Below are 27,468 nucleotides of genomic sequence, written 5' to 3'. Positions count from 1 at the left end.
TGTGTTTCTGTAATAATAATGAAAAATAAAGGCATGTAATCTCTTTTCCAAAATAAGGGATTGGTTTGAGAATTATGATCATATACACAATATACTAAATGCAACCTTTTATGATGATATGAAAGATTCGCAGACTCACAAATCACATGTAACTCATCTAAAATACTACTAGAACATAACTTTATCTTTATAAAACATATACATATGCATAAATACATAGACAAAAGTCTAGAAAAATATGGGTATCAGAGTGGAAATGCAAGTGATGATAATGATTTCTGTTGTTTTCTTCTAATTTCTATAGAGTCACTATGTTATTTAAATTTTCAAAAAATTAAGTTATGTGCAATAGTCTTTTAAAAATTATTTGTTTTTTATCAGCTTTTTAATCTGATGACATATAATGATAACGTTGTAGTAAACATAGTTTCTGAACCAAAAAAACAGGGACACATAGACTGAGAAGTGCCAAGTTCATTTTAGAGATTAAAGATACAATGGCATTGGGACTTTTCCAGAAAATTCAAGATACATGGTCACAATTGAGGTGTTCAGCTTCTAGAGCGAACTGAACCAGATATCTGTGAAGGTTCTGACAGAGAACAGCTGGAAGCTCAGAAAGGTAAACATAATTCAAATATTGGTGAACATACCAGTGCAGCCGAGAAGGTGATAGGATTTGAAAAAACTGCCAGGATACCATGAGAAAGGCCTTGAAATAAATTTTAAAAGCCCAAACTTTATTCTGTAAAAGTGGGGAGCTACTGAAGGTTTTAATCAAAGCAGGGATAATCTCATTTCCAAGGCAAAAAAACCCAAAAAAGGCATTCCTTCCTAATACCACATGTAGGAGCTGTTCTTATTCTATGGTGGATTGTTACATTAGTAGTATCTTATAAAGACAGCACCTGAAGGTCTTTTATCTGTACATTGATGTAACACTTTTTAAAAGCATATCAGCAGACACATTTTTGGAAGCATGCATTCTGAAACTTGAACTTCAAATAGGAGTTATGACTGGTACCATGGAGTAACGTACAACAGAAGCTGATCCTCTCTCCAGTATTCAAGGCTGACCGTGGTCTCTGGAAATGAGAATACTGGGAAAAGTGTGAGTTGGACACTGTGCACAACTCTAATTAACACTGTTCTAAAGGGAAGGTATATGAGTATATTGTTTAAACACTAATAGTTAAAAGTTATACTACAATATCTTCAAGGTTTAACACATAAATTGAGACACACACTTAATTAGGCCTAAGAAAGAAGTGGTTTAATGGAAACTCATTGATTTTCTTTTCATAAATTTATTATGAAGAGGAATAATAGGGTCCTTTTATTAGCAAAGAGATTATTATGATGTCTATTTTCAGCCATCATTTTTCTACCAATGGAAAGTAGAACCAAAAACCTACTTACGGTGATGTGTTGGGGTTGGGATCAAAGACAGTACTAGAACTATCCTACCTCTGAGACTCCAGCATTACATGTGGTGACAATAATACTTCATTTAGTTATATTTCCAGTGAGTACAGTGGAATGGAGAAAAATATTTAAGAATGGAGAAAAATTTTAAGTTAAAAAATCTAAAGGACATATGTATAATGGTAGGAATTATTTAGTCTTCTTAATAAAATAAATCATTTATTTTAGAATTATTTTGTAGTCTGAAAGCACATTTCCTGTAATTTTTAAATGTGGAAGCAGGCAATATTGTAGGTATTGTATTATATTACAAGAGCCAAAGCATGCTGATTCCCAATTTCATCCAGTATGACTAGAAAAGAAATAAAAATGCAGATCCATTTATTCACTTATTAACTGAGTACATTTCCTGAATCCATGTGCACATTGGGTGATAGGAAGCTGAGACCCTGCTGGCTAAAGATGTAAGAGAACAGAGCCTAAAACTGGCACACCAGCTAGAAATTAGGAGGGCAAGTTTCCCCAGAAATGGGAGAACCACAGACAGGATGAACCCCAAAATCTGAATATAAACTCTTTCCCAATACTTGGCTGACCACCAGCTTATGTAAATATAAGGGAGACTCCAGGAAGCCAGCCTGAAACAAAGCAACTGCAGAAGCTGAAAAATTTAGGGTTTTATCAGTTGCTACATATCACAAGAGAGCAGAGTTTGTAGTTTGAGTCCAGGTCAGCTAACTTCTTACCAGAACAATAAGCCAATGATCACTAGGAGGGTGAGGACTCAGAAAGGCTGCAGTGACTATTATCTGCTAGATTTAGGCCCTGTCCTTTGATATATCAAGCCAGTAAGTCATGCAAGGAAACCGGGAATGTGATAATGCCAGGGGCTGGGAGAGGATGGAAAATGTCAGTCAACCAAAACTGTCTCTAAAGAGACCTCCATGTTGAATTTAGTAGTCAAAGGCTTCAAAGCGCCTGTTGTAGATATGTTCAACCAAAGGGCACTAAAAGAATTAAAGGAAAAGTTTTCTTAATGAATGAGTAGATAGGGAATCTCAACAGAGAAATTACATTATTAAAAAATGGAAATTCCAGAGCTGAACAAGTACAATAATTGAAATAACAAACTTGCTAAACAGTCTCAATAGCAGATTGGAGATGGCAGAAGCAAGAATAAATGAAATTTACAATGGATTTTAAAAATGGCCCAATCTTAAGAATGGAAAGAAAAAAAAAACCCACAAAAAACCACTATCAAGGAGTTCAGCACACAAAATCCAAGCTCTGCCTGTGCATTAGGCTTCAAGTCATGAGGGAATAGCAGTGAATTAGGGCTGCACTATGCCAGGAACACTCATGTACACAACTGGATTTGTCAGCTGTATGAGCGAACTTGCCTTAGGCCATACAGAATTAACTGTACCTAGAGAGAGGTTCTTGGTTAACCTCAGTGTTTTCACATTTTAAATTATTTTCTAAGTTTCAAGTGAAACCAAATATCATTTGAAAGACTTTTAAAGGCAATCTGCCCACCCCACTCAACTTATCCCAATTCCCACTAATAACTACTTCAAATATAGTTGTCAGAAAGAGCACCCCACTCCATTGGACACCAAATCAGCCTCTGATAGATATTGCATCTGACCCTGGGGGACCCTTCCCCCTTTCCTCTTGCTATGCTCACTACACTTTATTTCCCTCAATGAAAACTCCTTCCCCACCCTCCTAATGTGTGACTTTATATTCTATATATAGAATTTCTTTTTTTCCAAAGTGAATATAGTTTTATATTTTTGTAAAACTACACAAAAATAAAACACACTCAATACAAAAAGAAATGGATAAAATGCAAATATGAAAACAAACTCACCAATCATCCAATCACTCAGAACTTTAGATCAGTTTAATAGGTGTCCTCTTCTGACATTTCAGTGTCCAGTCTGCCCTCCTTATCCACAGAGTCTGCATCCACAGATTTATCCAACCATGGAATAGAACATATGTTTTAAAAAACAATAAAAATAACATAATAAAAATAATATAAATAAAAACCAATACAACAACTATAAACATAGCTATGTTGTATTAGGTATTATAAATAATCTAGAGATAATTTAAAGTGCATGGAAGGATATTCATAGGTTATATGCAAATACTACATCAGTTTTGGTGGGGGGGATGGAGTCTCGCTCTGTCGCCCAGGCTGGAGTGCAGTGGTGCCATCTGAGCTCACTACATTCTCTGCCTCCTGGGTTCAAGCAATTCTCCTGCCTCAGCCTCCTGAGTGGCTGGGATTACAGGCACACACCACCAGGACCAGCTAATTCTTGTATTTTTAGTAGAGACGGAGTTTTCCCACCTTGGTTAGGCTGGTCTCAAACTCCTGACCTTGGGTGATCTGCCCACTTTGGCCTCCCAAAGTGCTGGGATTACAGGTGTGACCCACCATGCCTGGCCCAAATACTACATAATTTTGTATCAGGGATTTAAACTGTGGATTTTGGTATCCAAGGAGGGTCCTAGAACGAATCCCCAGATTATGGTCATCTCCTGAGGATGATTGTATATACATAAATTCAGGGTGTTTTACACCAATGGAATCATATTCCCAGTTTCATAATCTGATTTTAATTTTTACTCAGAATGTAAAAATTATTGATATGACATCTGTCCATATCAATAAATATAGACAATAATTGGCTTAGTTCAGCAGAGAAACTGGAATCTCACACTAAGGGTGAGGAAGGCGGGAGACAGGAGCATTTGGGGAGGGGCAACTCGCAGCTTAGAAACCAGGAAAGACTCAGGTGTTTCTAAGCCAGGGGTGCCAGTGGGCTGAACAGAAGAGAATCGTGCAAGCTTTAAGAGGAGCATCCAGGTTCCTAGATCTCTGGTTCCCCTAAGCAGCCCCAGCGGTCTGGGAGGCTGGGTGGGAAGGGGATCTAAGTCTTCCCTCCACGACCTGCTGCTCGACTCCCACCTGCCTTCTACCCTCAGAATTTCTCTGCGGACCTCATTGTGTCTCTGCTCTCCTCTTTCCCACCCAGGGGAAGCCATCTCCACATGGTGGACTTTATCTGTGTGCCTCATCATGTCTCTCTCCCCTCTTTCCCGTGCAGGGAAAGCAGGCTGCACACAGTGGCCTTTCTCTGGGCTCCTCTTCTTGTCTCGCAGGCTCCTCCTCTGTGGCTTGTGCTCTCAGGTTCCTGGTGCATTTATCAAACCAGCGCTCCGGGTCCCGCTCATTCTCCTCCAGCCGCCGGTGTGCAGTTCCCTGCCTCCCAGTGTTCTTAAGTTCAGCAGTTATAATTTTCATCTCCAATGATTCCTTGGTGCAGGATGCTCCTTTTTCATGATTAAATCTCTCATTTTATCAATGCAACAGACTCTTGTGTCTCACTGAAAGTATGAATTCAGGTTTTTAGTTACATCTTGTTTCTTGCGTACTGTTGTGCATGGAATCATTTTCTCCAGTTCTGCTGTTCTGAAGAATCGTGCTGAGCCTGCTGCCCTGTCTGGCCGGCATCTTCTCCTCATACTTGTAGATGGACAGAGTTTGTTCGGTGTAGTAGGTGCACTGCATTCTGTCATGGGAGACACAGTGCCTTGTTCAATTCTTTCGCTTCCCAGTCACTGTATTTTTTTCCGGTTGGCGGAGCTCAGCGGGAGATACCATGGGTTCAGGAGCTCTGGCCACTCTTCCTTGTGAGAGTTTGATGGGGCTGAACAAGACAGTTAGGGAAGGAGGTAAGCCCTCCCTTCAGGTGCTCAGCAACTGACCTCTGTACTGCCTGCCCCGTGGCCTCCAGTCCCTCAACACACACCTGCACCCAGGGCAAGCTTCCTCGGCCCTACTGTGGGCAGCTGGACCCATGGGCTCCTGCACAACTGGATCCCAGAATCCTCCCTGCAGCCTTCCTCTGCCTTGCAGCCAGTGCAGAAGCTGTTAGTGAAGGGGAACAGAAAAAGGGAGCCATAAATCCTTGTTCACCTCCCTCGCAGGCTCCCTTGCCTGGGACAGATGACATGGCTCCTGCCTGCTCTGCTCTCTGTCAAAACTTCCCCAACTATTGGGTCTGTGGGCCTGACCTTTCTCTAGTTTCTATCTGTGGCTTGGAATTTGTGTTAATGTATCTTTCAGTTGGAATGGGGAGAGACAGGAATCCATAAATCTGTGACTCAGTGACCTTTAGGAATTGGAAGCCAAGGTCTATTTCTTACGGCTTATTTTGTTAATGTGCATAGCAGTGTCTCTCAACGCTTTGAACCCAGGCCCCTGGAGATGAATGTGGACTGTCAGTGGTGTGGCTTTTTTCCACCTGCACCTCCTGCAGAGCAGGACATGGCCTGTGCACCTGTGCACCTGAAGGAGCCTCTGGGAGTCTTGCTGCCTTTGGGGCTTTTGCTTTTGCCTCTAGCTCCTTACACTTCTGCCCGTATGTCTCACTCTCTGTTTTCCAGCCTGTCTTTTCTGTTTTCTGAAGCCTTCCCTTTCCCCTCCATAGTTAGGCGAGGGAAGAGGAAATAGAAGGGAATATTTGAAGAAGAAAGGTTGTGGCACTGCAGGGTATTTGTGGCTTTATCCCCAACTGCATTCTTCAAGTGCAGTTCTTGGTGTTTAGGGTATCTCTTGGAGTGAGATAATCCTTAAGTCTTTTGTCCTTATTCTGAGAAAATCTTATAAAGTTTGCCTGTATCTTTTCATAGCCCGGATTTGCCAGAAAACACATGGAGAAGCAAAGCTTCTGCTAGGTTGCTGTGGGAAGGGGAAGTATAGGCCCAGGCGGGCAGAGTGAGGGAAGGGGAGTGGGGCAGAGTGAGCAGGAACATGGACAGATGGGGTCCCCACAGAGCCTTCCAGATCCCATGCACAGAGCAGCTGCTGCCACCCAGCAGCACAGAGGGCTTCCAAGGGCTGGCAGAGCCAGGACACCTGCCCTCCAAGAAGGGCACAGGTCGGCAGGCACGCACAGCACTTACCCAAGCCATGGTGTCATTGTTGTTGTTGCTTTGGAGCCTCTCATGGGACTGGAGTCTGTGAAGAGGATGGACAGAGTAACGCATCTGGAAAGGACCTCCTGGCTCCTTCCTGTTTCTCATCTTAATGGTCACACTGCACACTTCCCAGGCTGCCTGGCCACCTCATGGTCATGCAGCCACCAGGACAGCCAGATCCCTGCTCCAAGCACTGCAGGAGGGGTCCTGCAGGATGGATACAACCTGGCATTGGAGCTGCTGTGCCTCCTGCACGTGGCATCAAGGCAGCCATGCCCAGGCCCAGTTCTTACCTCTGGGGAAGACAGACAGCTGACAGGTCAGGACACAGACTTTGGTGGCAACTGCCTGGGCACCCACACAGCAAGTTGCCAAGGCCAGGGGCGTGTGGAGCCAGGAAAACCTGGGTAGATGCATAAACAGGCCCAGCCCAACTTCGCCTTCTGTAGGTGTCAGGTTGGCAGAGGAAAGCAAATGAGTGAAGAAAGAGTGGTAGGGGAGGAGCATCGGACAGATGGGAGGAGGCAGAAGATAAACTCTTCTCACTGCCTGTAAGTGAGCAGGAGTCTGATCCCCAGCTTTTCTCCCAAAGCCTGCTTCTGGCTTTACAGTTACCACCGCCACACTCATGAGCAGTACTTCCAATGCCCCACAGCAAGAGGGGCTCCCACGTGTAGACACAATATCAGCTTAGGCAAAAAGATTTCTTTGCTACAGGACTTGTCAGAACCTTAAAATGCCAATGTATTGGAATGTCTGCATGCAGAAGGGCTGTTCTGGACATTTTGCTAATGTATGATGGACTCCACTCATGTTTTTGGAGTCCTCATGGAAGTAGTGTTTATAGGTGTCACCTTAGGAAATGCTGCCTTAGACTTCTCCGACTCTTTGCCAGCCTCATCAGACTTTGGATCGCGTATCTTCAGAAATGCTGTCAGTATTTTCCAAGGTAAAAACTAGTCAAGAAAACCAAATAAAAATCCAGAAATGTGCTCAGCTAATAGCTTCCCAGAATAGCATGTACATTTCATCCTTGTCCTGGAGATAATGTCTATTACCTGGATTATAATCTGGAAATGAATTCTAATTCCTTTTATTATCGGCATGTTTCTATACTCCCAGCCTCCAGCCAGCAGGAAATTGGGGGTATCGGTCCCACAACCACAAGGACTGGGATTCTGTGAATGCCCCGGATAAGCTGGAGGCAGATTCCTCCCCAGAGCCTGCAGATGGAGTTCAGCCTGCCCCTGACACCTTGCGTGGGAGACACTAACAGGGAGAACAGCCGAGCCCCACCAACCTTCTGACCTACACCACTGTGTGATCATGAATATGCGTTATTCTAAGCCACTAAGTTGGTGGTAATTTGTTATATAGCAATAGAAAACAGATGCACTAAGTTTGTCTACCATGCCCATGCATGCAGTCATATTCTTTGGCTTCCTAGAAGGTGACCAGCAACACATGTCAGAGTGTACAATTTGAAAAAAAAAATGCAAACAATATATTATGTTGTGGTTCTCAAACTTGAGTGTGCATCAGAATCCCCTGGAGAAATATATTCAAACACAGATTTCTGGGACCCACCACTAGAAATTTTGACTCAGTGTGTCCGAGGTGGATCCCAAGAATTTGCATTTCTGGTAAGTTACCAGATGATGCTGCTGCTACTGGACCAGGGACCATACTTTGAGAACACTGTGTTAAGTCATGAGCTCTCCTTTTGAAAATAATGATTTACTAAGTTGCTGTTCGTTTCTCAATCTCTATTTTAACTGCTTATTTTATATTAAAAAAATTTCTGTAAAATGCTCATAGAAATGCCTCTTACTGTGAATGCAGTCCCCATTAAGTTGCCTGTCTACATTGTGCTTCTGAATTTAGTCATTTTCCTCTTTGGGGCTGTTCTAGACACCACCTTATTCATTATCTTTATTTTCTTAGAAATAAACTTTACAAGAATCAGCTTAAGAAGCTAACAGCAATTATCCGCAACAAGAATAAGTATGATGAAAATAGAGACGTTACCTGATTGTGGTTCTTTATTAGAGAGCAAAGGAACAGAGAAATGATTACCCCAAAGTTGCACTGTGCATCAGCTGCTAAGTCACAGCCTGCTTGGGCAGGTACGAGACCTGCGTTAGGAAATGTAAGAATCCAGACAACTGGAGCTGCAGGGCACTGGCTGTCAGTTACCCCCAAACCAAGGAGAGAAGTCAAGGGGAAGACTCTCCTCTTGGGCTCCCAAAGAGGTGAATATATTAGATAGTCACTGGCTAGAGCATCCGATTTAGTTATCTTTCCAGAACACTCACGGTCAGATGACGTGATGAAATGTCTCATATAGAAGGCTGACCATCTCACTTGATTAAAATGTTGTGTGACCTGATTTTTCCATAGAATTGGCCCTTAATCATGAGCCATTTGTTTGTCTTGTATTTAATGTCAATCTTGTGCCAGTTCCTTGGAATATCCAACTGACTGAGTCAATCAATGAACAAATATTTATGGAGACTCTACCAAGTGCCAAGCAGGAAAACATCAATTCTGTCAGCCAGTCCTTGGAATAACCCAACATGGCCATGTGGGAGGCCATGGCAAAGGATGACCAAGCACCTTAACTGACAGGGCTCTGTTCTTGCTCACAATGGGGAGGGTGATTCTCCAAAATTCAGTCCTGCCACTGCCACTGGAGGAAGTAAGTGGTGTCAGGCAACTGTCACTGTGCCCTGATGTGCAGCCATGGCATGTCCACTTGACTCCATGACACTTCTCTCCTCATAGCCCATGGGTAGAGCGGGTCAGAGACTGGTCCCTTGTTGGCCATTTGCACTTCCAGTGTTGATGATACTACACCCAGATGGTCAGAGCGAGGCTGCAATTTCAGCTCTTAACTCATGCCCTGGCTTAGCACTGTTCTGTCTCTGTGGAAGGGAAACCCTGGTAGTGCCAGGTTTGTGGCTGCAGTGCTGAGAGCAACAAAACCCATCCAGGCGGCAGGACCTGCTGGTTGGACTGACAGCCTTGGAGACTGTGTTGAACCTGGTCAGCACCGGCTCCAGCAGGGATGGGGCGGAGTCGGTACAGTGAAGTCTAATGTGGCTGGCTTTCGGTGGGAGTGTGTGTGGGTCTCATCCTTTTGGATGGAATTATATTAAATCAATGTGGTGACTCACGAAAAACGGTAGCTACAAGTGCCAAGTATTTGTGCCTTTGATAAATTTAGAACTAATTAATCACCACTTATAATGTGTACTTTTTTAAACAGACTCCTCCAAAATGTGGAGGCATGAATTTAAAATATAGTAGCCCTATTCAGATGGCTGTGATCCACTTGTTAAGCACTCCTTAGCCTGAGTGGCCTAAAAATTGGAGCCTGGGGCAAAAGCTTATATATTAATTCTTGATCAAGGGCTGCCGTCCCAGGGAAGGAAGAGCGGGGAAAGGAAGAGCGGCAGGAAGGAGGGAGAGCAATTCAGAGCGAGGAACCCCAAGCCAGCCACAGCTCCAAAGCCAAGGCACTGGCCTCATTCCCCAGGGAGCTCTGCAAAGCCTAGTGGAGCATCTGTGTCTCAGAGCAGCCATGGAGGGGGTTGGGCTCCCTCTTCTCCTGTGTTCCACCTTTTACTGGTCAGAGTCTGTCCTGAGAGACAGCAGCTCCCATCATGGCTAGGCTGTCAGGTCCTCTCTGCTTGGGAAGCCAGTATCTTGCAGGTTCATGCTGACACCTGAGAGGTGGGAAAAGGACGTGCACTCTCTCCAGGGGGCTGCAACTGAGGAATGAGATGAGTGAGCCACCAGGAAGATGCAGCTGCTTGGACCAGGATCCAGCACAAAGCTCATCTTTGAATTACAAGGAGGGAGGACGCAGAAGAGAGAGCTATCTTCTTTGTTGTTTTACTAACGCTTTGTTTTATGTGCAACTGATAGGAGTATTAGTTTCCTAAGGCTCATGAAACAACATACTAGAAACTGAGTGGTTTCAGAAAATAGAAATGCATTCACTCCTGGTTCTGGAGGCTAGAAGTCCAAAGTAAAGATGTGCACAGGACCATGCTGTCTCTTGGGCTCTAGGAGAGGGTCTGCTCCATGCCTCTCTCCTGGCTCCAGCACCGCTGCCAGTCCTTGGCACTCTTTGGCTGGTAGATGCATCACCCCAATCTCTGTCTCTGGCTTCATATGACCTTGTTCTTGTATGTGGCTGTGTCTCTGTTTTCTCTTCTTCAAAGCATACCTGTCATTGGACTAGGGCCTGCTCTGATGCAGCAATATTTCATCTTAACTCATTACATCTGCAAAGACCCTATTTCCAAAAGTCAAAGTCTGAGGTTTCAGGCAGACTTAAAATGTAGGGTGTTGGGGCGGGGACACTAATCCAACAAAATATACTGAAATTGACTATCTTCCAGCAGGTAAATAGTTGATAACCTCTATATCAACTGCATATTAGACTAGATCCTATTTAATTGGACTGGAGTTGGGCTCAGGCATTTTTTCATTTACCTCAAGTAATTCTATATATATATTGTTTATTATCATCAGTATTACATCACTGATTATAATGCAATTGGTAACATTTGTTGGACAGTTACTATGTCTCAGGCACCGGGCTGAGTACTTTATATATATTATACCAATGACTCTTCATTCCAGCTCTTCGTCTTACAGATAGGAACACAAGGGTCAACAATGTTGGAAAATCGCCAGAGGACACAGAGCTGGGAGCAGCCAAGTCAAGACATCCAGGCTGTCTGGCTCCAGAACTGGGATTCATCTTTGCCAGGAGGACCCTGCACATATTTAGAAACTTTCATCTTCTTCTCATCTTTAGACAGTCTCAGTTATTTAGAGAAATCGTAAACATTTTAAGATGCGTAACTGCAAGCCTTCACTACAAAGAAATAAAACAGCCTGGACAGAGAGGGGCTGACGTATCACAAGATACATATCTTGTACAACCTGAGGATGAGTCACCAAGGGCAGAAGTTAATAAATGGCAGGAATTATTATTCAAACAGATTTAATACTTTCATGACTCCCAGTTTCACAAGTTTAGACAAAAAGCGATGCATTTAGAAGACTTCGCTCCATCCTATTTCGAAGCTTAGCTGCCTAACCTACAGTAAAGCCTGGTAGTTATGAACCTTAGAGAACAGCTTCTATGACAAGTGAGGATCTAAGAGCTTGTATCTCATAATGACGCCTCTCTGCATTAAACTAAATCTCCCTATTCTGGACAATCATTGCAGATCCCCTGGTTTCCTGTCTTGGCCCTGGACCCACACTCCCTTCCCCATCAAAGGTAGGATGGGGAGAAGTGGCTGCCCAGCTTAAAACGCTGTACTTCCCAGCCACGTGCCAGGCACAACCTTGTTGGCACCCACGTTTCTGTCTCTGTGCCTAGGTCTGCTCCTCATCCTGTCTTCAGTGCCCTTCTTTTCCCTTTGATTTCTGTCTAAATCCAGCTCATTGTGGGACCTGCTCTGGTCCCACCTTCTTCAAGTCTCCAGCTGCTCTTGCCGCCACGGGCCATTTCTTTGTCTGAGGTTCTCTTACATTTAGTGGATTCCATTCTGTTTAGATCTCAGCCGCTCTACATTTGCTTCACATAAATTGACCTTGGCTCCCAAACTATATAACAAGTTCCTCCCACGGGCAGAAACAAGGTGTGCACATCACTGGTGTTCCTCCCAGCCTTGTCGGCATAATGCCAGGCAAACCAGATTGGGGTGATCTCCAACATACCTGATGATTACTTTTTATACCTGCAGTATAAGAAGAGTTAACTTTTTGATATTAAATGAAAGTGCCCAAATAATGCCATCAGATCATGTTAAAATTTTTTCATGGTGACTTGAATTAATAACGACATCCTTTTTCCTCATGGAAACCCAAACTAAATTATTATTTATGATTGCTATAATTTTTAGCCATTATTAGGCTCTGTTATGATACTATGTGGTTGGTTAAAAATGGAAGTTGCCCATGGAGGTCTACATGTCATTGTTTTGGCCGATGCAAAATGTAGCCAGGAGCACACCACACCTGTCAGTGTCAGTGACGATGATGATGATGATGATGATGATGATTATTATTATTATTATTTTTAACATGAATGAAGACGTTAATGACTCCTGATTTCAAGCTAAGAGCTGATTAGGAAAGGTTCCATTGACAACTCATCCCTAGAAAATTAAAACAGAAGCACATAGATATTGTAATTTGACTTCAGAGACTTCCTCCTCCTAGAACAATGCACATCGCAAATGAGTGCTATTTCTCATGGCTCATAACTAAAGTAAAATACTGTGCTATTGTCTAACCTTAGAATCTCTTAAGTGAGAATTTGTCAAAGAGGGCTAACCTAGACCCCAGTGGAAAAATCCAACTGATGGCCACCTGGATCCATTCCCTATGGTCCAAGGAGCAAATGAGGCCCCTCTCCTGAGTTTCTAAGCCTTTCGAATACTTGCATTATTTTCTCCCTTACTTCTTACTTTTGACCTTTGTAAATGGGAGATGTTTTGTTGCTCTTGTTTTAAGGATAATTTAGAAATTACAACTTTAGCATATATCTAACAATTACTTGTCCCAGTATTTCATCATTACAACTCAAATTAACATAATGTCTATTTGGATTTTAACAACGAAAAAAGCTAAGAAAAACCCTCACTTGGAAACCCTTCAAAAGTTTCTCATTTGGCTACAGTTACTCAGGCTTTCTGCAAAACGAAGCAATGTAATCCTTACATTATGGGAACAGTTGTTTGAGTCTTTTATCAGACTGACTTTCTGCTCATGCCAAAAGGCATTATTTTCTTTGTGTAAAAGTGACTTTGAAGATTAATAAGTAACAGAATGGGTACACATGGATTTATGAACATTTAAAATTACTTAATGTTTTTGCATGTGTATACTTTGAAAAAAAATAGGAGATGCCTCAGTTGTTCCACATAGATTGCCTTAGGAGAAGGACATAAATGTGCACCTTTGATTCAGACTTAAGTAAATTGTTGGTGATTCACAATGATCTCCCACTGACAAGAGGTGGGTTTTAGGTCTCCCTAGGAACTACAACAAGCTTTTAGTACTTTATATCAGAAAGAAGGACTTAGCCTGTGAAGCTCATGGCTTTGGTGCCCGCTAACCTCTCTTTAAACACGAAAGACACATCACAGGCCCAGGGCTGTTGCATCAGCAGGCAGGCAGCACGCTGAGAGCTGATTAGGAAGCGTCAGACCCTAGAGGCAGAGGTCTGTTCCCTGACTCTATGAGCAAGAGTCAACACCAAGCCCTTCAATCCTTGGGCCTGCAATTCCCTGTACAGGAAACACAAGCGTGTGTGGATGTGTGTGCATTACTTTAGCAACACATACTTTGTTTGTTGTTTTATTTTCTACTTCTGAAAGATGGCAAGATCCCAGTCACAAAAACAGAAACCAGGCCACTATGGGAGGCCGAGGCGGGCAGATCACGAGGTCAGGAGATTGAGACTATCCTGGCTAACACAGTGAAACCCCGTCTCTATTAAAAAATACAAAAAAATTAGCTGGGCGTGGTGGTGGGCACCTGTAGTACCAGCTACTCGGGAGGCTGAGGCAGGAGAATGGCATGAACTTGGGAGGCGGAGCTTGCAGTGAGCCGAGATCACGCCACTGCACTCCAGCCTGGGCAACAGAGCAAGACTCCATCTCAAAAAAACAAGAAAACAATAACCAAAAAAACCAAAACAACAGAAACTAGGCTAGGTATTTTAACCAGAGAGGAATTTAATAAAAGGGTTAGGATTTGAGCTGTTTTGGAAGAGCTGGAGAAGAAGGAGAGGACAGAGGTCGGGAAGGACAGTTCCTGCAGTGTCTTGGTGGTCAGTCCCTGCCCTGCTGGATGGCCATTACAAAGCTGGCACCTGTGGGACAATATCTCTTTGCCCCCATGTGGCCAGGCACGTGGGGCCCTGGCTGACTCCCACAGCCACCACTGTCAGTATTGGAGCTGGAGCTGCTGCCACAACCAGAAGCAGAATGTCCACTACCTCCCTCCTACCTTCTGATCTCGCACTAGCTCCCTACTGGTGCAGCCTACACAGAACTCTGCCAGTAAAGGAATCGGAGAGATGTAGTCCCCTGAGGTACAGAAGACAGCACAGAAGGGCAGGCAGTATCTGGCCCAGATGCCCATCATGAGCTTTAGAAAATGTTGTGTTATCGCTGCACTTTAATCATTGAAGGATTTATTTTAAATTAGTTCTTATTTACATATCAAATATGAGACAAATACTATTTGACTATTTATTTTATGGGACAGTCAAGAAGATAATCAGTATTATATTAAAGAATATTTTATGGGTTTAAAGAATATTTTGGGGGCATTTTAATTCACATAGTTCAAAAGCAGCTGAATACATGTATTAAAAGGCAAGCTCTTGATAGGCCTTGTATGTCATCTACAAAAAGCACCCCTGTTTCCCTAAGCTAGCTAACTCAGCTGTTTGAAGTACAGATGGATGAAGTAAATTCTACTGTTTGGGTTTTTATATTGGACACTGGTTGATACTTTTCCAAAGTAAATATTGCATTTCTGCTGGTAGTTTGATTTCGCTGTTTGCTTTCTGAAAATTTTATGTACTTTTATTTTAGGTACATTCTTTGCCTGCTTAATTCCAATGAGAAATTATTTCAGATAGATAATCATCACCTTGTTTACTTAAAATAAAATTTTTGTACCTTGAAAAACCAAAATTGGTAATAAAAATCCTTTAAAATGATGATGATTACAACTATTACGCATATCTGTAAATCTCTTTACTTCTTACATCTCGACCGATCATCTCAGCAACTCTGTGAGAGGCCGACTACTACTGCCTCCAAATTTCTTCCAGCTATGTTAGGTGACAGGTCATTAGCTGTAAAATCAAGGCAAGAAGTTGGACTTTATAAGTAAATATGATACTTTCCTTATGAGTATGTATTTATGAGACTCCTCACAATTCATATTCCAACCACATTAATTTTCTCTTCATGCTAGGGTCTAATGCTGTGGTTAGACTGCAGCATGAAACTGGGGTAAGCATACCACTTGGAGATTTGAAAAGATGATCCCAGGAATTGTGGGCCTGGATAATTTTAAGGGAGCCAGTTTTCAGATCCTCAACTTACATTTGTCCTCTTTCCCATAACAAATTTGTCTAAGAACATGTCCCTCTTAAGGACGCGGGTTCCTATCCAAAATTGTACTTTTCCCACTTGGCAAAGTTAATCATGCCTCTCTCTCATCTCACTCTGAGGCATTGACTTGAAGTTTGAAAATCTGCAGGGCATCAAACAATGGGACAATTGGACATATTGTTCCAGTATTAGAAAAGTACCTTTCTTAATGTAAGACTAATTATAAGTAAATATAAATGACTAATGACTTAATCAAACAACTTTTTGTAAGTCTGATGGTTTCCATTTTTTTTCCTTAGAGCAGAACTGTGGGAGAACTTACATGACATGCTGGCTATTAAAAAAATAAAAATAATTTGGTGATAGATCACTGTGAATCTTGGCATATAGCTGAGAAGGAGGTTAAAGAATTGAGTAATATTTCTGTAACAAAACTCCCTCCATTCCCACTGATTTATTTATACGGAAAAGTCTTCTGGCCCATAAATTTATAAAAATGAAAACCAGAAATAGAATTAATTTTGAGCCCTAACTCATTCTAGTAATAAATAATATATCCACTAATTTCATGACCTAACTAGAAAAACGTAGACTCCCTTAACATTTTTCTGGCCATGGAGATGTACATTTCTGACAAAATTTTACTTCTGCATAATAATTATTTCTTAAAATTTATTACATCTTATATTTTTTATCAATTATGGTCTAAAAGTAGTTGTAATTATAACCCAATCAGAAAAAAAATCCAATATTTAGAGCCTTATTGCCACAGGAAAATTTTAAAAATTAAATGTCAATTTATATATGTAACTTATTGTACATAGAAGTATGGCGACAAAACCTATAAAACATTTTCTACACAAAATATATTACATTAGAATAAAAGTCTGTGGAAACGGAAATAAGAGTTCAAAGAGAAAAAAATTGATGTCAAATTTCAGACTGTTAAAGAACAGTCTGTTTATAGCAATCGGACACCTGCTATCAGGTGTCCGATTGCTATAATATTCATACTCTATTGCAGCCGTCCCTTCCTTTTTGGCACCAGGGACCAGTGTTGTGGAAGAATTATTCCATGGATGGAGGGAGTAGGGGTGTTGGGGGAGATGGTTTCAGGATGAAACAATTCTACCTCAGATCGTCAGGCATTAGATTCTCATAAGAAGTGCGCAACCCAGATTCCATGAGCAGCTCACAATAGGGTTCGTGCTCCTTTGAGAATCTAAGGCTGCTGCTGAGCTGACAGGAGGCAGAGCTCAGGCGGTAATGCTCACGGCCCACTGCTGCTCACCTCCTTCTGTGCGGCCCGGTTCCTAACAGGCCACAAACTGGTACTGCTCTGTGACTCAGTGGTTGGGAACCCCTGTTCTATTCAATACACTAAAAAAGAATGATGTTGGCCAGGCACGGTGGCTCACTCCTATAATCCCAGCACTTTAGGAGGTCGAGGTGGGCAGATTATGAGGTCAAGATATTGAGACCATTCTGGCCAACATGGTAAAACTCCATCTCTACCAAAACTACAAAAATTAGATGGGCGTGGTGGCACATGCCGGTAGTCCCAGCTACTCAGGAGGCTGAGGCAGGAGAATCTCTTGAACCCGAGAAGCAGAGGTTGCAGTAAGCAGAGATCACTCCACTACACTCCAGCCTGGTGACAGAGTAAGACTCCATCTCAAAAAAAAAAAAAAAAGAAAAAGAAAAAAAGAAAAAGAATGACGTTATAACAACATTATTTTTAAATATCAGTATCTATAGTATACTGAAAATTACATCCTTTACAGTTATTTAAACTGACAAAGAATATTTATATGTTACTGTAAACATATGCATGTGATACATTTTCAAAATTTATTTAAGGAGTATATGAGCAAAAACGTTGACAGATCACTGATCTGTACAAAAGATAAGGTGTTTTGAAGATCAGCATTCCGGCATGTCTCCATGTGTGTTTTCTTTGTTTTCTCAGTTTGACCTTGTCTGTGTCAACGCATGGATGCTGGACCTTACCCAAGCCATCCTGAACCTTGGCTTCCTGACTGGAGCATTCACCTTAGGCTATGCAGCGGACAGGTAGACACCGATGTAACCGCCATTTTATGTCACTATAACACCATGCATTAATATGGGGAGAAAAATGTTTTCTGTTAACTATTAAAACAGTCTTTTTGCTAAATTCGCAAACAATTCTTGATTTCATCATTCATGACATTCACACTTGTTTGGTTTGACTAAATCTTTTCTTCTCAAACTTCATTTCCTTATTCCTTGAACTGCACAAAGGTCTGAGGCTGTTCCCAGTAGGTCTGAGAGCATCGGAATGAAAATACAGACCTCCAAAGCAGGAACATCATAATTGGGTTGATGCACTGTTGTGCTGGATACTATAGAATCAATCAATTTGATGTGCTTCAGTAACAACTTACTGGTTGTGGTTTTATTAATTTAGTCATAAGATCGGCCTATTCCAAATTTGTTTCACCTAATTTTTTTAAAGATATCCTTATATTTTTTCTATAAATGTGAAACTCTGTGAAAAAAACATTTTTCCAAAATCCATTAAAGGAGTTTTTTTTCTATTATGTTGTATTCATAAATGCAACTGCCCAATGGCAGGCATGGTGAGTGTATATATTCAAGACAGTCATGCTTTCTATTTAAATTTTCTTCTTCCTTAACATTATTGATGCTAGTTATTGTATTCATGTTTAACTCTATTTTTATCCCAATTCTAACTATGAAAATACTTGCGGTAATTTAATATTCCTCTCTATCCCCCTTAGCAGGAGTAATAGGAGTATAGACTGGGAATCGCTGACTCATAGCCGTATCTGGCCTAATATTGTTCTGGTTAATCTATCTCTGACTCATGGCCATATCTGGCCTAATATTATACTGGTTAATCCAGCCCAGCCCATGGTGGGTTCTTGTGACTGTACCATTCAGTGGGTGATACTAAGTGTACCTTTTAGAGAACTGCAAACAGCAATTAATTAGCTAATAGAGCAACAAAAGGTCCCACATCCTGTAGCCAATTGAAGATCTGAGTTTAATCAGAGCAGTGCTTCAAAATGGGTAGAGCCTTGAGTTTCATTTTCTGTCACTTTTTATTTCTCTTTCATGTTTCTCTCTCGCCCTCTCCACAGCTGTTCTTTGCATGTGAGTTTCTGCTGGATCCTTTCGTGTGTGATGCCCTTTCCCTCTTTCTTCTTTTTATTGATGTCCTTTTCTCCTGTCCTACTTCTAGCCCTTTCAAGTTTCATCTTTCCTTTCCTAATTTCCCCTGCATGCCACTCTTTTTTTTTGCTGGCTACAATTTGGAACTGTGCAGTTTAAATATTTATTTATTTTGTTTTGTTTTTACTCTTTCTAATTTAGATAGTAGGTTTCGCTTCATCTGTGTTTTTTTTAATCTTACTCAGTCAGCAAACATATCTCCAAACTAAATTAACTTTACTAAAGTGGGGAATTTCCCCTACCTGTATTTTCATAAGTGATTGAGCATCTGTCCTCATACAGGACATGCTGCATTGGAGGGGAGGGGCCAGACCTGGGAGAAGGAGGAGTCGTGAATAACTCTGCATTTGGCTTCTTCTCTTCCACCATATCCATTATTTATACATGTGAAGGAAGAACAAGAGATAACTTAATAGGCCATTTGTCAATGAGAGTACAATATAGGAAGGGTGGAAAGTGAATTTAAAAATCTAGATTGGGGCTTCTGGATTCCTGTTCAGCATATAAGGAGCTTAGAATTTGCCACTCAGCCTTGACAACAAGTAAAATGCTGAACAAACTGAAAAATCAATAATTCTTCTTAGATCCATAAGAGAAGTGAAAGCACAGGGCAAACTGCTGCCTTCAGCACCACCCTGTCCCCCCGCTCCCGGCCCCACTAAATAGAAAGACAGGAGAATACAGAGAATCGTAACACAGGCACAGAAACCTCCTTGAGAGAGCCAGGGTAGATAAACATGAGCTGTAATTGATGAATTCCAAGAGGATCAGTGTGGATGACCTGGAGGATTAAAAACTCTAGAGGGACTCACTCAAAGGAGGGCCCAAGCTTTTGTGATTTTTTGTTTGTTTGTTTGTTTGTTTGTTTGTTTTGCCACCTGAAGCTCTACAAGGTTATAAAGGTGAATATTAAGGAAAATTCCTCATGCTCTGGCAGCCAGAGGGGAAAAGGAACAATTTTGAAATATGCCAGAACATTGTTCTTAACAACGTCTGCCCTCAGGAGAAGATGTTTAACCAGAGCCTAATCTTCTGGGGTTTTCTGAGAGCCTCACTGATCTGGGGGAAGGGAAATACCAACTCCAGCCCCTTCTAGCCTTCCAGGTGGAGAAAGAGAAACACCAAATTCTAGCCTCCTCTAACTTTTAATTTGGAAGAAGGGAAACACTCAGCTCCAGCCCCCTATAGCCTTTCTCCCCTAGTTAAGAGGAGAGGGATAGAGAAGCACTTGTGAAGTTCACTGGTTAGAGGCATAGGTTCACTAAAAGACTGAGAGCTACTCATAGAACCACAGAATGCCTTCCCTCCCCCAACACCTCACCACATTACTAAAGGTCTATTTACAGCAGTTTCATTTACCCAGTACACCATGTCCACCTATCAAGAAAAAATTACAAGGCATACTAAAAGCCAAAACACACACACACACACACACACACACACACACACACACACCCAGTTGAAGAGACAGAGCAAGCATCAGAACTAAATTCAGATATGGCAGGGATGTTGGAATGATCAGGCTAGGAATGTAAAACAACTATGCGAAGAAGTCTGATGCATAAAGTAGCATGCAAGAACAGATGGGCTATGTAAGAAGAGAGATGGAAATGCTAAAAAAAGAAACCAAATGAAATGCTAGAGATCAAAAACACTGTAACAGAAATGAAAAATGTTGTTACTGGGCTTATTAGGAGATTGGGCATAGCTGAGGAAAGAATCTCTGGCCTTGAGGATATCCCAATAGAAACCTCCAAAACTGAAAACACACACACACACACACACACACACAAAATAACAACAACCTGAAAAAGCAGAACAGAATGTTCAATAACTGTGGGACAATTACAAAAGATATAACATTTGTGTAATAGGAATACCAAAAGGAGAAGAGAGAGAGAAAAATAAAAAAAAATATTTTAAACAATAATGACTGAGAATTTTTCAAAATTAATGTCAGACACCACAGATCCAGGAAACTCAAAGAAAATCAAGCAAGATAAACATAAAAAAGTATACTTAGTTATATCATAGTCAAACTAAAGATAAAGGAAAAATTCTGAAAGAAGAGGGGCGGAATCTCTTACTATAGAAAAAGAGCAATGATAAAAATTATATTCTACTTCTTTTCAGAAACCATGTAAGCAAGAAGAAAGTGGAATACCTAAAGTGTTGAGAAAAAATTCCAATCTAGAATTCTATACTCTGCAAAGTTATCATTTAAAAGTGAAGGAGAAATAAAGACTTTGTTAGACAAAAATTGAGGGAATTTGATGCCTTGTAATAAATATTAAAAGAAATTATTTAGAGAGAATGAAAATGATCTAGGTTAGAAATCCAGATCTACATAAAGGAAAGGTGTTGGAGAGGAATAAGTGAACACACTGTTATCTGTTAGGTCAATTAAGAATAAGAAAAATATGTTTCTTATTTAGTAGCAACAACTAAAAAACGATTTTTTTAAAAAAAAAAACATGACTGATATGCTAAAAATGAAGAAAATGTGGAATCGTATAAACTGCTGTTCAATTAAACTACAAAAGCCAGAAAAAAGTGTGGAATACAAACATAAGAATAAAAAATAAGGGAAACAAATAGAAAATGATAACAAATATGGTGGACATTAATCTAACCATGTCAATACTCACCTTAAATGTAAGATGGTCCAAATGCACCAACTAAAAGACAGAGATTTTCACCGTGGATCAACAAACAAGACCCAACTATATACGTTGGCTACAAGAAATACACTTTAAATATAAAGACACATATACATTAATAGTAAATGGAAGGAGAAAACTATACCGTGATAGCAGTAATCAAACTAAAGCAGAAGTGGCTATATTATTATCAGCAGAGCAGACTTCAGAGGAAGGAAAGTTATCAGGGATAAAAAGGGGCATTATATAATGATAAAGGGGTCAATTCTCCAAGAAGCCAATAATCCTTAATATCTATGTGCCTAGTAGCAAAGCATAAAATTATAAGAGGCAAAAACTGTAATAAAACTGGAATGAGAAATAGATTAATCCACTATTTCACTGGAGACTTCTACATCCCTTTGTCAGAAATGGTCAGATTCAACAGGTAGAAAGCCTATGAAGATATAATTGAACTCAACAGCATCATCAATCAACAGAATATAATTTTCATCTTTAGACAATCTTCTCTAACAACAGGACAATTAACAGTTTTTCAAGTTCTCATGAAATATTCACATGCAATATTCAAGATAAATCACATTCTGGGCCATAAAACATATATTAGCAAATTTGAAGAAATACAAATTATACAATGTCTGCTCTCAGACCATAGTTGAATTAAACTAGAAATTCATAACAAAAGGATAGACAGAAAATTCCCAAATACTTGGGGATGAAACAACACATTTCTAGTAACACATAGGTCAAAGAAGAAATCTCAAGAGTAATTAAAAAGTATATTAAACAAAATGAAAATGAAAACACTCAAGACTTTTGGAATGCAACAAAAACAATGTTTAAAGGGAAATTTATAGCATTGACTACATATATGAGAAAAGAGGAAATATATAAAATCAATAATCTAAGCTTTCACCTTAGGAAACTGGAGAAGTAGAGCAAATTAAACCCAAGGCAAGTAGAAGAAAAAAAAAAAACAAATTAGAGCAGAAATCAATAAAATTAAAAACAGGAAATCAATGGAGAAAATAAAACCCAAAGCTGGTTATTTGAAAAGATAAAAAAAATCAATAAGCCTCCAGTCAGACTAAGAAAAAAGAAAGAAGAGAGAGAGAGAGAGGTGGAAGACATAAATTACTAATATTAGAAATAAAAGAGGGGACATTTTGACCAACCCCATGGACATTAACAGGATAATAAAGAAATACTATGAACACTCTGTGTTCACAAATTTGATAACCTACATGAAATGGACCAATTCCTTGAAAGATTACAATCTACCAAAACTCACCCAAGATTATATAGACACTCTGAATAGGGCTATATCTATTAAATAAATTGAATCAGTTGTTAATTACTTTTCAAAACAGGAAGCACCTGGCCCAGATGGGTTCACAGGTGAATTTGCCAAACGTTTAAGGAAGAAACTCTACCAATTCCCTAAAAACTCTTTACAAAGATAGAAGTAGGAGGATTGTTTTCTAACTTATTCTGAGACCAGCATTACATTAATACCTAAACTGGACAAAGACATTACAACAAAAGAAAACTACAGACTAATGTATCTCATGAACGTAAGTGCAAAAATCCTCAACAAAACTTTGCAAGTAGAATCCAATAGTGTATAAAAAAGTTATACACCACAACCAGATACCGTAGCATACCAAGTGTGTAGTATCCCAAGTACATAAAGCTGGTTCAGCATTCTAAAGTCAATTAATGTAATCCATCACATCAACAAACTAAGGAATAAAAAATGACATGATCATATCTTTAGATGCAGAAAAGTGTTTGTCAAAATCCAACATCTATATATGACAAAAGCTCTCAGTAAACTAGAAATATAGGGGAACTTCCTCAACTTGTTAAGGAATGTCTATGAAAAAACCTACAGTTAACATCGTACTTAATGATGATAAACTGTATAGAAGCTTTCTCACTAAGATCAGAAACACGGCAAATACGTCATCTCTAATAGCTTCTTTTCGATGCCATGCTGGAAGCCCCCACTAATACAATAAATAAGACAAGTAAAGAAAATAACAGGTATACTGATTGGGAAGGAAGAAATAAAAACTGTCTTTGTTCACAGATGGTATGATTGTCTATGTAGAAAATCAAAAGAATTAACAACAACAACAACAGAAACCTCCTGAAACTAATAAGTGAGTATAGTAAAGTTGCAGGGTACAAGGCTAATACACAAAAGTCAACTGCTTTCCTATGTACCAACAATGAACACGTAGGATTTGAATTTAAACACACAATGCCATTTACATTAGCACCACAAGAATACACAACACTTAGATATAAATCTCAGCAACATATGTACAAGATTTATGTGAGGAAAAGTGCAAAACTCTAATGAAAGAAATCAGAGATTATCTAAATAAATGGAGAGATATTCAACATTCATGGATAGGAAGACTCAATATTGTCAGGATGTCCATTCTTCCCAACTTGATGTACATATTCAATACAATACTAATCAAAATCCTACAGAGTTATTTTGTGGATATTGACAAACTAATTCTAAAGTTTATATGTAGAAACAAAAGACCTAGAATAGCCAACACAGTATTGAAGGAGAAGAACAAAGCCAGAGGACTTGACACTGCCTGACGCTTTAAGACTTACTGTAAAGCGACAGTAATCACGACAGTGTCGTATTTGTGAAAGAATAGACCTCTACCAATAGTTCAATGGAATAAAATAGAGGGCCTAGAAATAGACCCACATAGATAATAAATATAGTCAACTGACCTTTGACAAAGCAGAAAACAAATGGTACTGGAACAACTGGACAACCACACGCCAAAAAAAAAAAAAAGAGAGAGAGAGAATCTAGACACAGACCTTACACCCTTTAAAAAAATGGATCACAGACCTAAATGTAAAATACAAAACTATAAAACTCCTAGAGGACAGGATAGGAAAAAATCTAGATGACCTTTTAGATACAACACCAAAAGCATAATCCATGAAAAAAGAATTGATAAGCTGGGCTTCATTAAAATTAAAATTTTCTGTGCTGTGAAAGACGTTATCAAGAGAACAAATGAAATGACAAGCCACAGACTGGGAGAAAATATTAATAAAAGACAAATATTTGATAAAGAACTGTTAGCCACAATATATAGAGAACTCTTAAAACACAACAATAAGTAAACAAACCACCCAACTAAAAAATGGGCCAAAGACCTTAACAGATACCTCACCAAAGAGAGTATACAGATGATAATAAGTATATGAAATGATGCTCTGTGTCATATATCATCTGGGAAATGCCCATTAAAACAGCAATGAGATACCACTACATACCTATGAGAATGGCCAAAATCCAGAACACTGCCAACACCAAATGCTGACTAGGATGTGGAACAACAGGAATTCTCATTCATTACTGGTGAGAATGCAAAATGAAACAGTGACTTTAGATGACAAAATTCTTACACATGTTTGTAATTCTTACAAAATTAAACAAACTTTTACTATATGATCCAGCAGTTCTCCTCCTTGGTATTCCAATTCCAACCCAAAAGAGTTGAAAACTCATGTTCACACAAAACCTACACATACATGTTTATAGCAGCTTTCTTCATGATTGCCCAAACTTGGAAGCAACCAAGATGCCCTTCCGTAGGCGAATGGACAAACTGTGATACATCCAGACTATGGAATATTATTCCATATGGAAAAGAAATGAACTATCAAGTCATGAAAATACATAGAGGAAACGTAAGTACATATTACTAAATGAAGAAGCTGATCTGGAAAGGCTACATACTATAAGATTTTAACTATATGACATTTTGGAAAAAGCAAAACTATGGAGAGAGTAAAAAAAAAAGAAAGATCAGTGGTTGCTAGGGAGTGGGGAGAGGGAGGGATGAATAGGCAGAGCACAGAGGATATTTAGAGCAGAGAAACTATCCTGTTAGATAGTTTAATGGTGGATATGTGTCATTATACACATGTCAAAACACATAGAATATGCAACATCAAGAGTGAACTCAAAGGTAAACTGTGGACATTAGGTGATTATGTGTCCCTGCAGGTTTGTCAATTGCAGCAGGTGTACCACTCCCATGGGCAATGTTAACGAGGAGAATGCTGTGCATGTGTAGGGGCAGGGGACACAGAGTCCACTAAAAAAATCTAGATAAACTAAGGCTATTTCCAACTCTACTCTGCTGACTCAAGCAAGATGCTATATGTACCTATTTTATGGACATTTTTATGAATTTGTCATAGATGTCATAGAATCAAACCTCTTAATGGATATTGTTAGCAAACATTTACCAGACAATAATTTGACACCTCTATGCTGAACCAATTAACACCAGACTCTCAGAATGCTGTGCATGATACCTTGTTCCTTTTCCTGAACTATTTAATAACACTTATGCCAATGGTGAAAATAAAATACAGAATTTAGAATTTAGGAACCACTGACATTGGCTGTGAACTTTGTAGTTTATAAAACGCTTTCACATTCACATCTTATTTGATCCCCTCTACAACCTACCTCTAGGAAAAAGTGGAAAAAACAAAAACAAGCAAGCAAAACCTTTGTTTTGAAGACCTTAGGAATTAGTCCAAGGTCTTATGACTGGTAGATGGTTGAGGTGAGATTCAAGGCAAGGCCTTCTGGCCATAACACACCATTGCTCCTTCTTTCTGCCTCTCTGTCCTTATGACTTGACACATAAGAAATGTTAGAAAGTGTCAAATCCTTACCACTGGGGAGACTCTACGTGAAACAATAGTTTTAAGGAGGGTCATCTTTTCAGAAACTGCAATCACAAAGGATGCATTCTGTGCTTTAAATTTTGTGATTCCAGCCTGGGCAACATAGTGAGACCCTGTCTCTGCAAAACATTTTTAAAATAATGTAATAACATAATATGATGTCATATTTTATGTTATATTTTCCCATTGTGTTGAAGAAAATGTTTAAGGCGAGCTCTTTTCCTGTCTTTCTCAAAAAGGTATGGCAGGATCGTCATTTACTTGCTCTCTTGCCTTGGTGTTGGCGTCACTGGGGTTGTGGTGGCCTTTGCACCAAACTTCCCTGTGTTTGTGATCTTCCGCTTCCTGCAAGGTGTGTTTGGAAAGGGGACATGGATGACTTGCTACGTGATTGGTAAGACATTCTTACACCATCTTCTCTATTTGGAAACTAGGGCCAGATGGCCAACAAGTGCTAGTTAATCAACCTTCCTCTTCCTCATGTGTCCTTTAACAAAGGAGGTTTCACTGCAGCTACAGTAATTATTTCTGCAGATAGGAGAGCTCAGAGGTAGTATTCTGAGTGCTTTAGAAACTGAAATACCATCTTACTTTGGGAGCCAAACATAGAATATTATAAAACACTGGGGCAAACTACTTTTAAGTACTTCTGTACTGTTATAATATGGTTTCTAGTTTGCTTTATAAGAGATTAATTTTTATAAAATCTCAGTAGCTTCTTGAGGCGTTTTTAAAGCATTTTGTCTGCACTGTGTTCTGTGGTACAGTTTGAGATTACTTTCCTGTGTTCCCAACTCTCCTCTTTCTGTATAAGTGGGGAACTTTTTACTATGGGAGAACTATGTTCTAAAAATGAGAAGTTCATTTGTGACCCTTGGATATCTTCTACAGCCAGAAAGTTTGACCTTCTGGGGATGGAAGAAGGAAAAAGTTCACTTTACTTTTCTCTCATATCCCTTGGGAAAGCCCTGGCTACTCCTTTTGGTTCCATTTCTAGCTCGGGACCAGCCACCTAGAGTAGTGGTGTATTTCTGACCAGGAAAATGTGGATTCTCATCTTAAATTATGGCTGCAGATCTTTGCACACCCACTCTCTTCTGTCACTGCTATGCAATCTCCAAGCAGCGCACATTTTGGAGACCTTTTAAGATCTTTCTGTGAGTAGGAGAAAGACAGAAGATTATTAGAGGGATTGGTTGTCACTGTCTGGAACAGAAAGAGTAACGTTAGAA

General features: G+C 40.0%; 1 protein-coding gene across 1 annotated transcript in view; it reads left to right on the top strand.

The window, feature by feature from the left end:
• SLC22A3 (solute carrier family 22 member 3) overlaps positions 1-27,468 on the top strand; it is a 106,439-nt gene that overhangs the window by 33,051 nt on the left and 45,920 nt on the right. The window contains exons 2-3 of the mRNA XM_025382431.1: positions 17,557-17,660; positions 26,476-26,630. Of these exons, the coding sequence (XP_025238216.1) occupies positions 17,557-17,660; positions 26,476-26,630 (259 nt within the window). The remainder of the gene's footprint in view (positions 1-17,556; positions 17,661-26,475; positions 26,631-27,468) is intronic.

Source organism: Theropithecus gelada, chromosome 4 (assembly GCF_003255815.1).
Source record: "Theropithecus gelada isolate Dixy chromosome 4, Tgel_1.0, whole genome shotgun sequence".
NCBI classification, from domain to species: domain Eukaryota; kingdom Metazoa; phylum Chordata; class Mammalia; order Primates; family Cercopithecidae; genus Theropithecus; species Theropithecus gelada.
The sequence above is the reverse complement of the archived record's forward strand: the minus strand, read 5'-3'. Positions and strand labels throughout refer to the sequence as shown.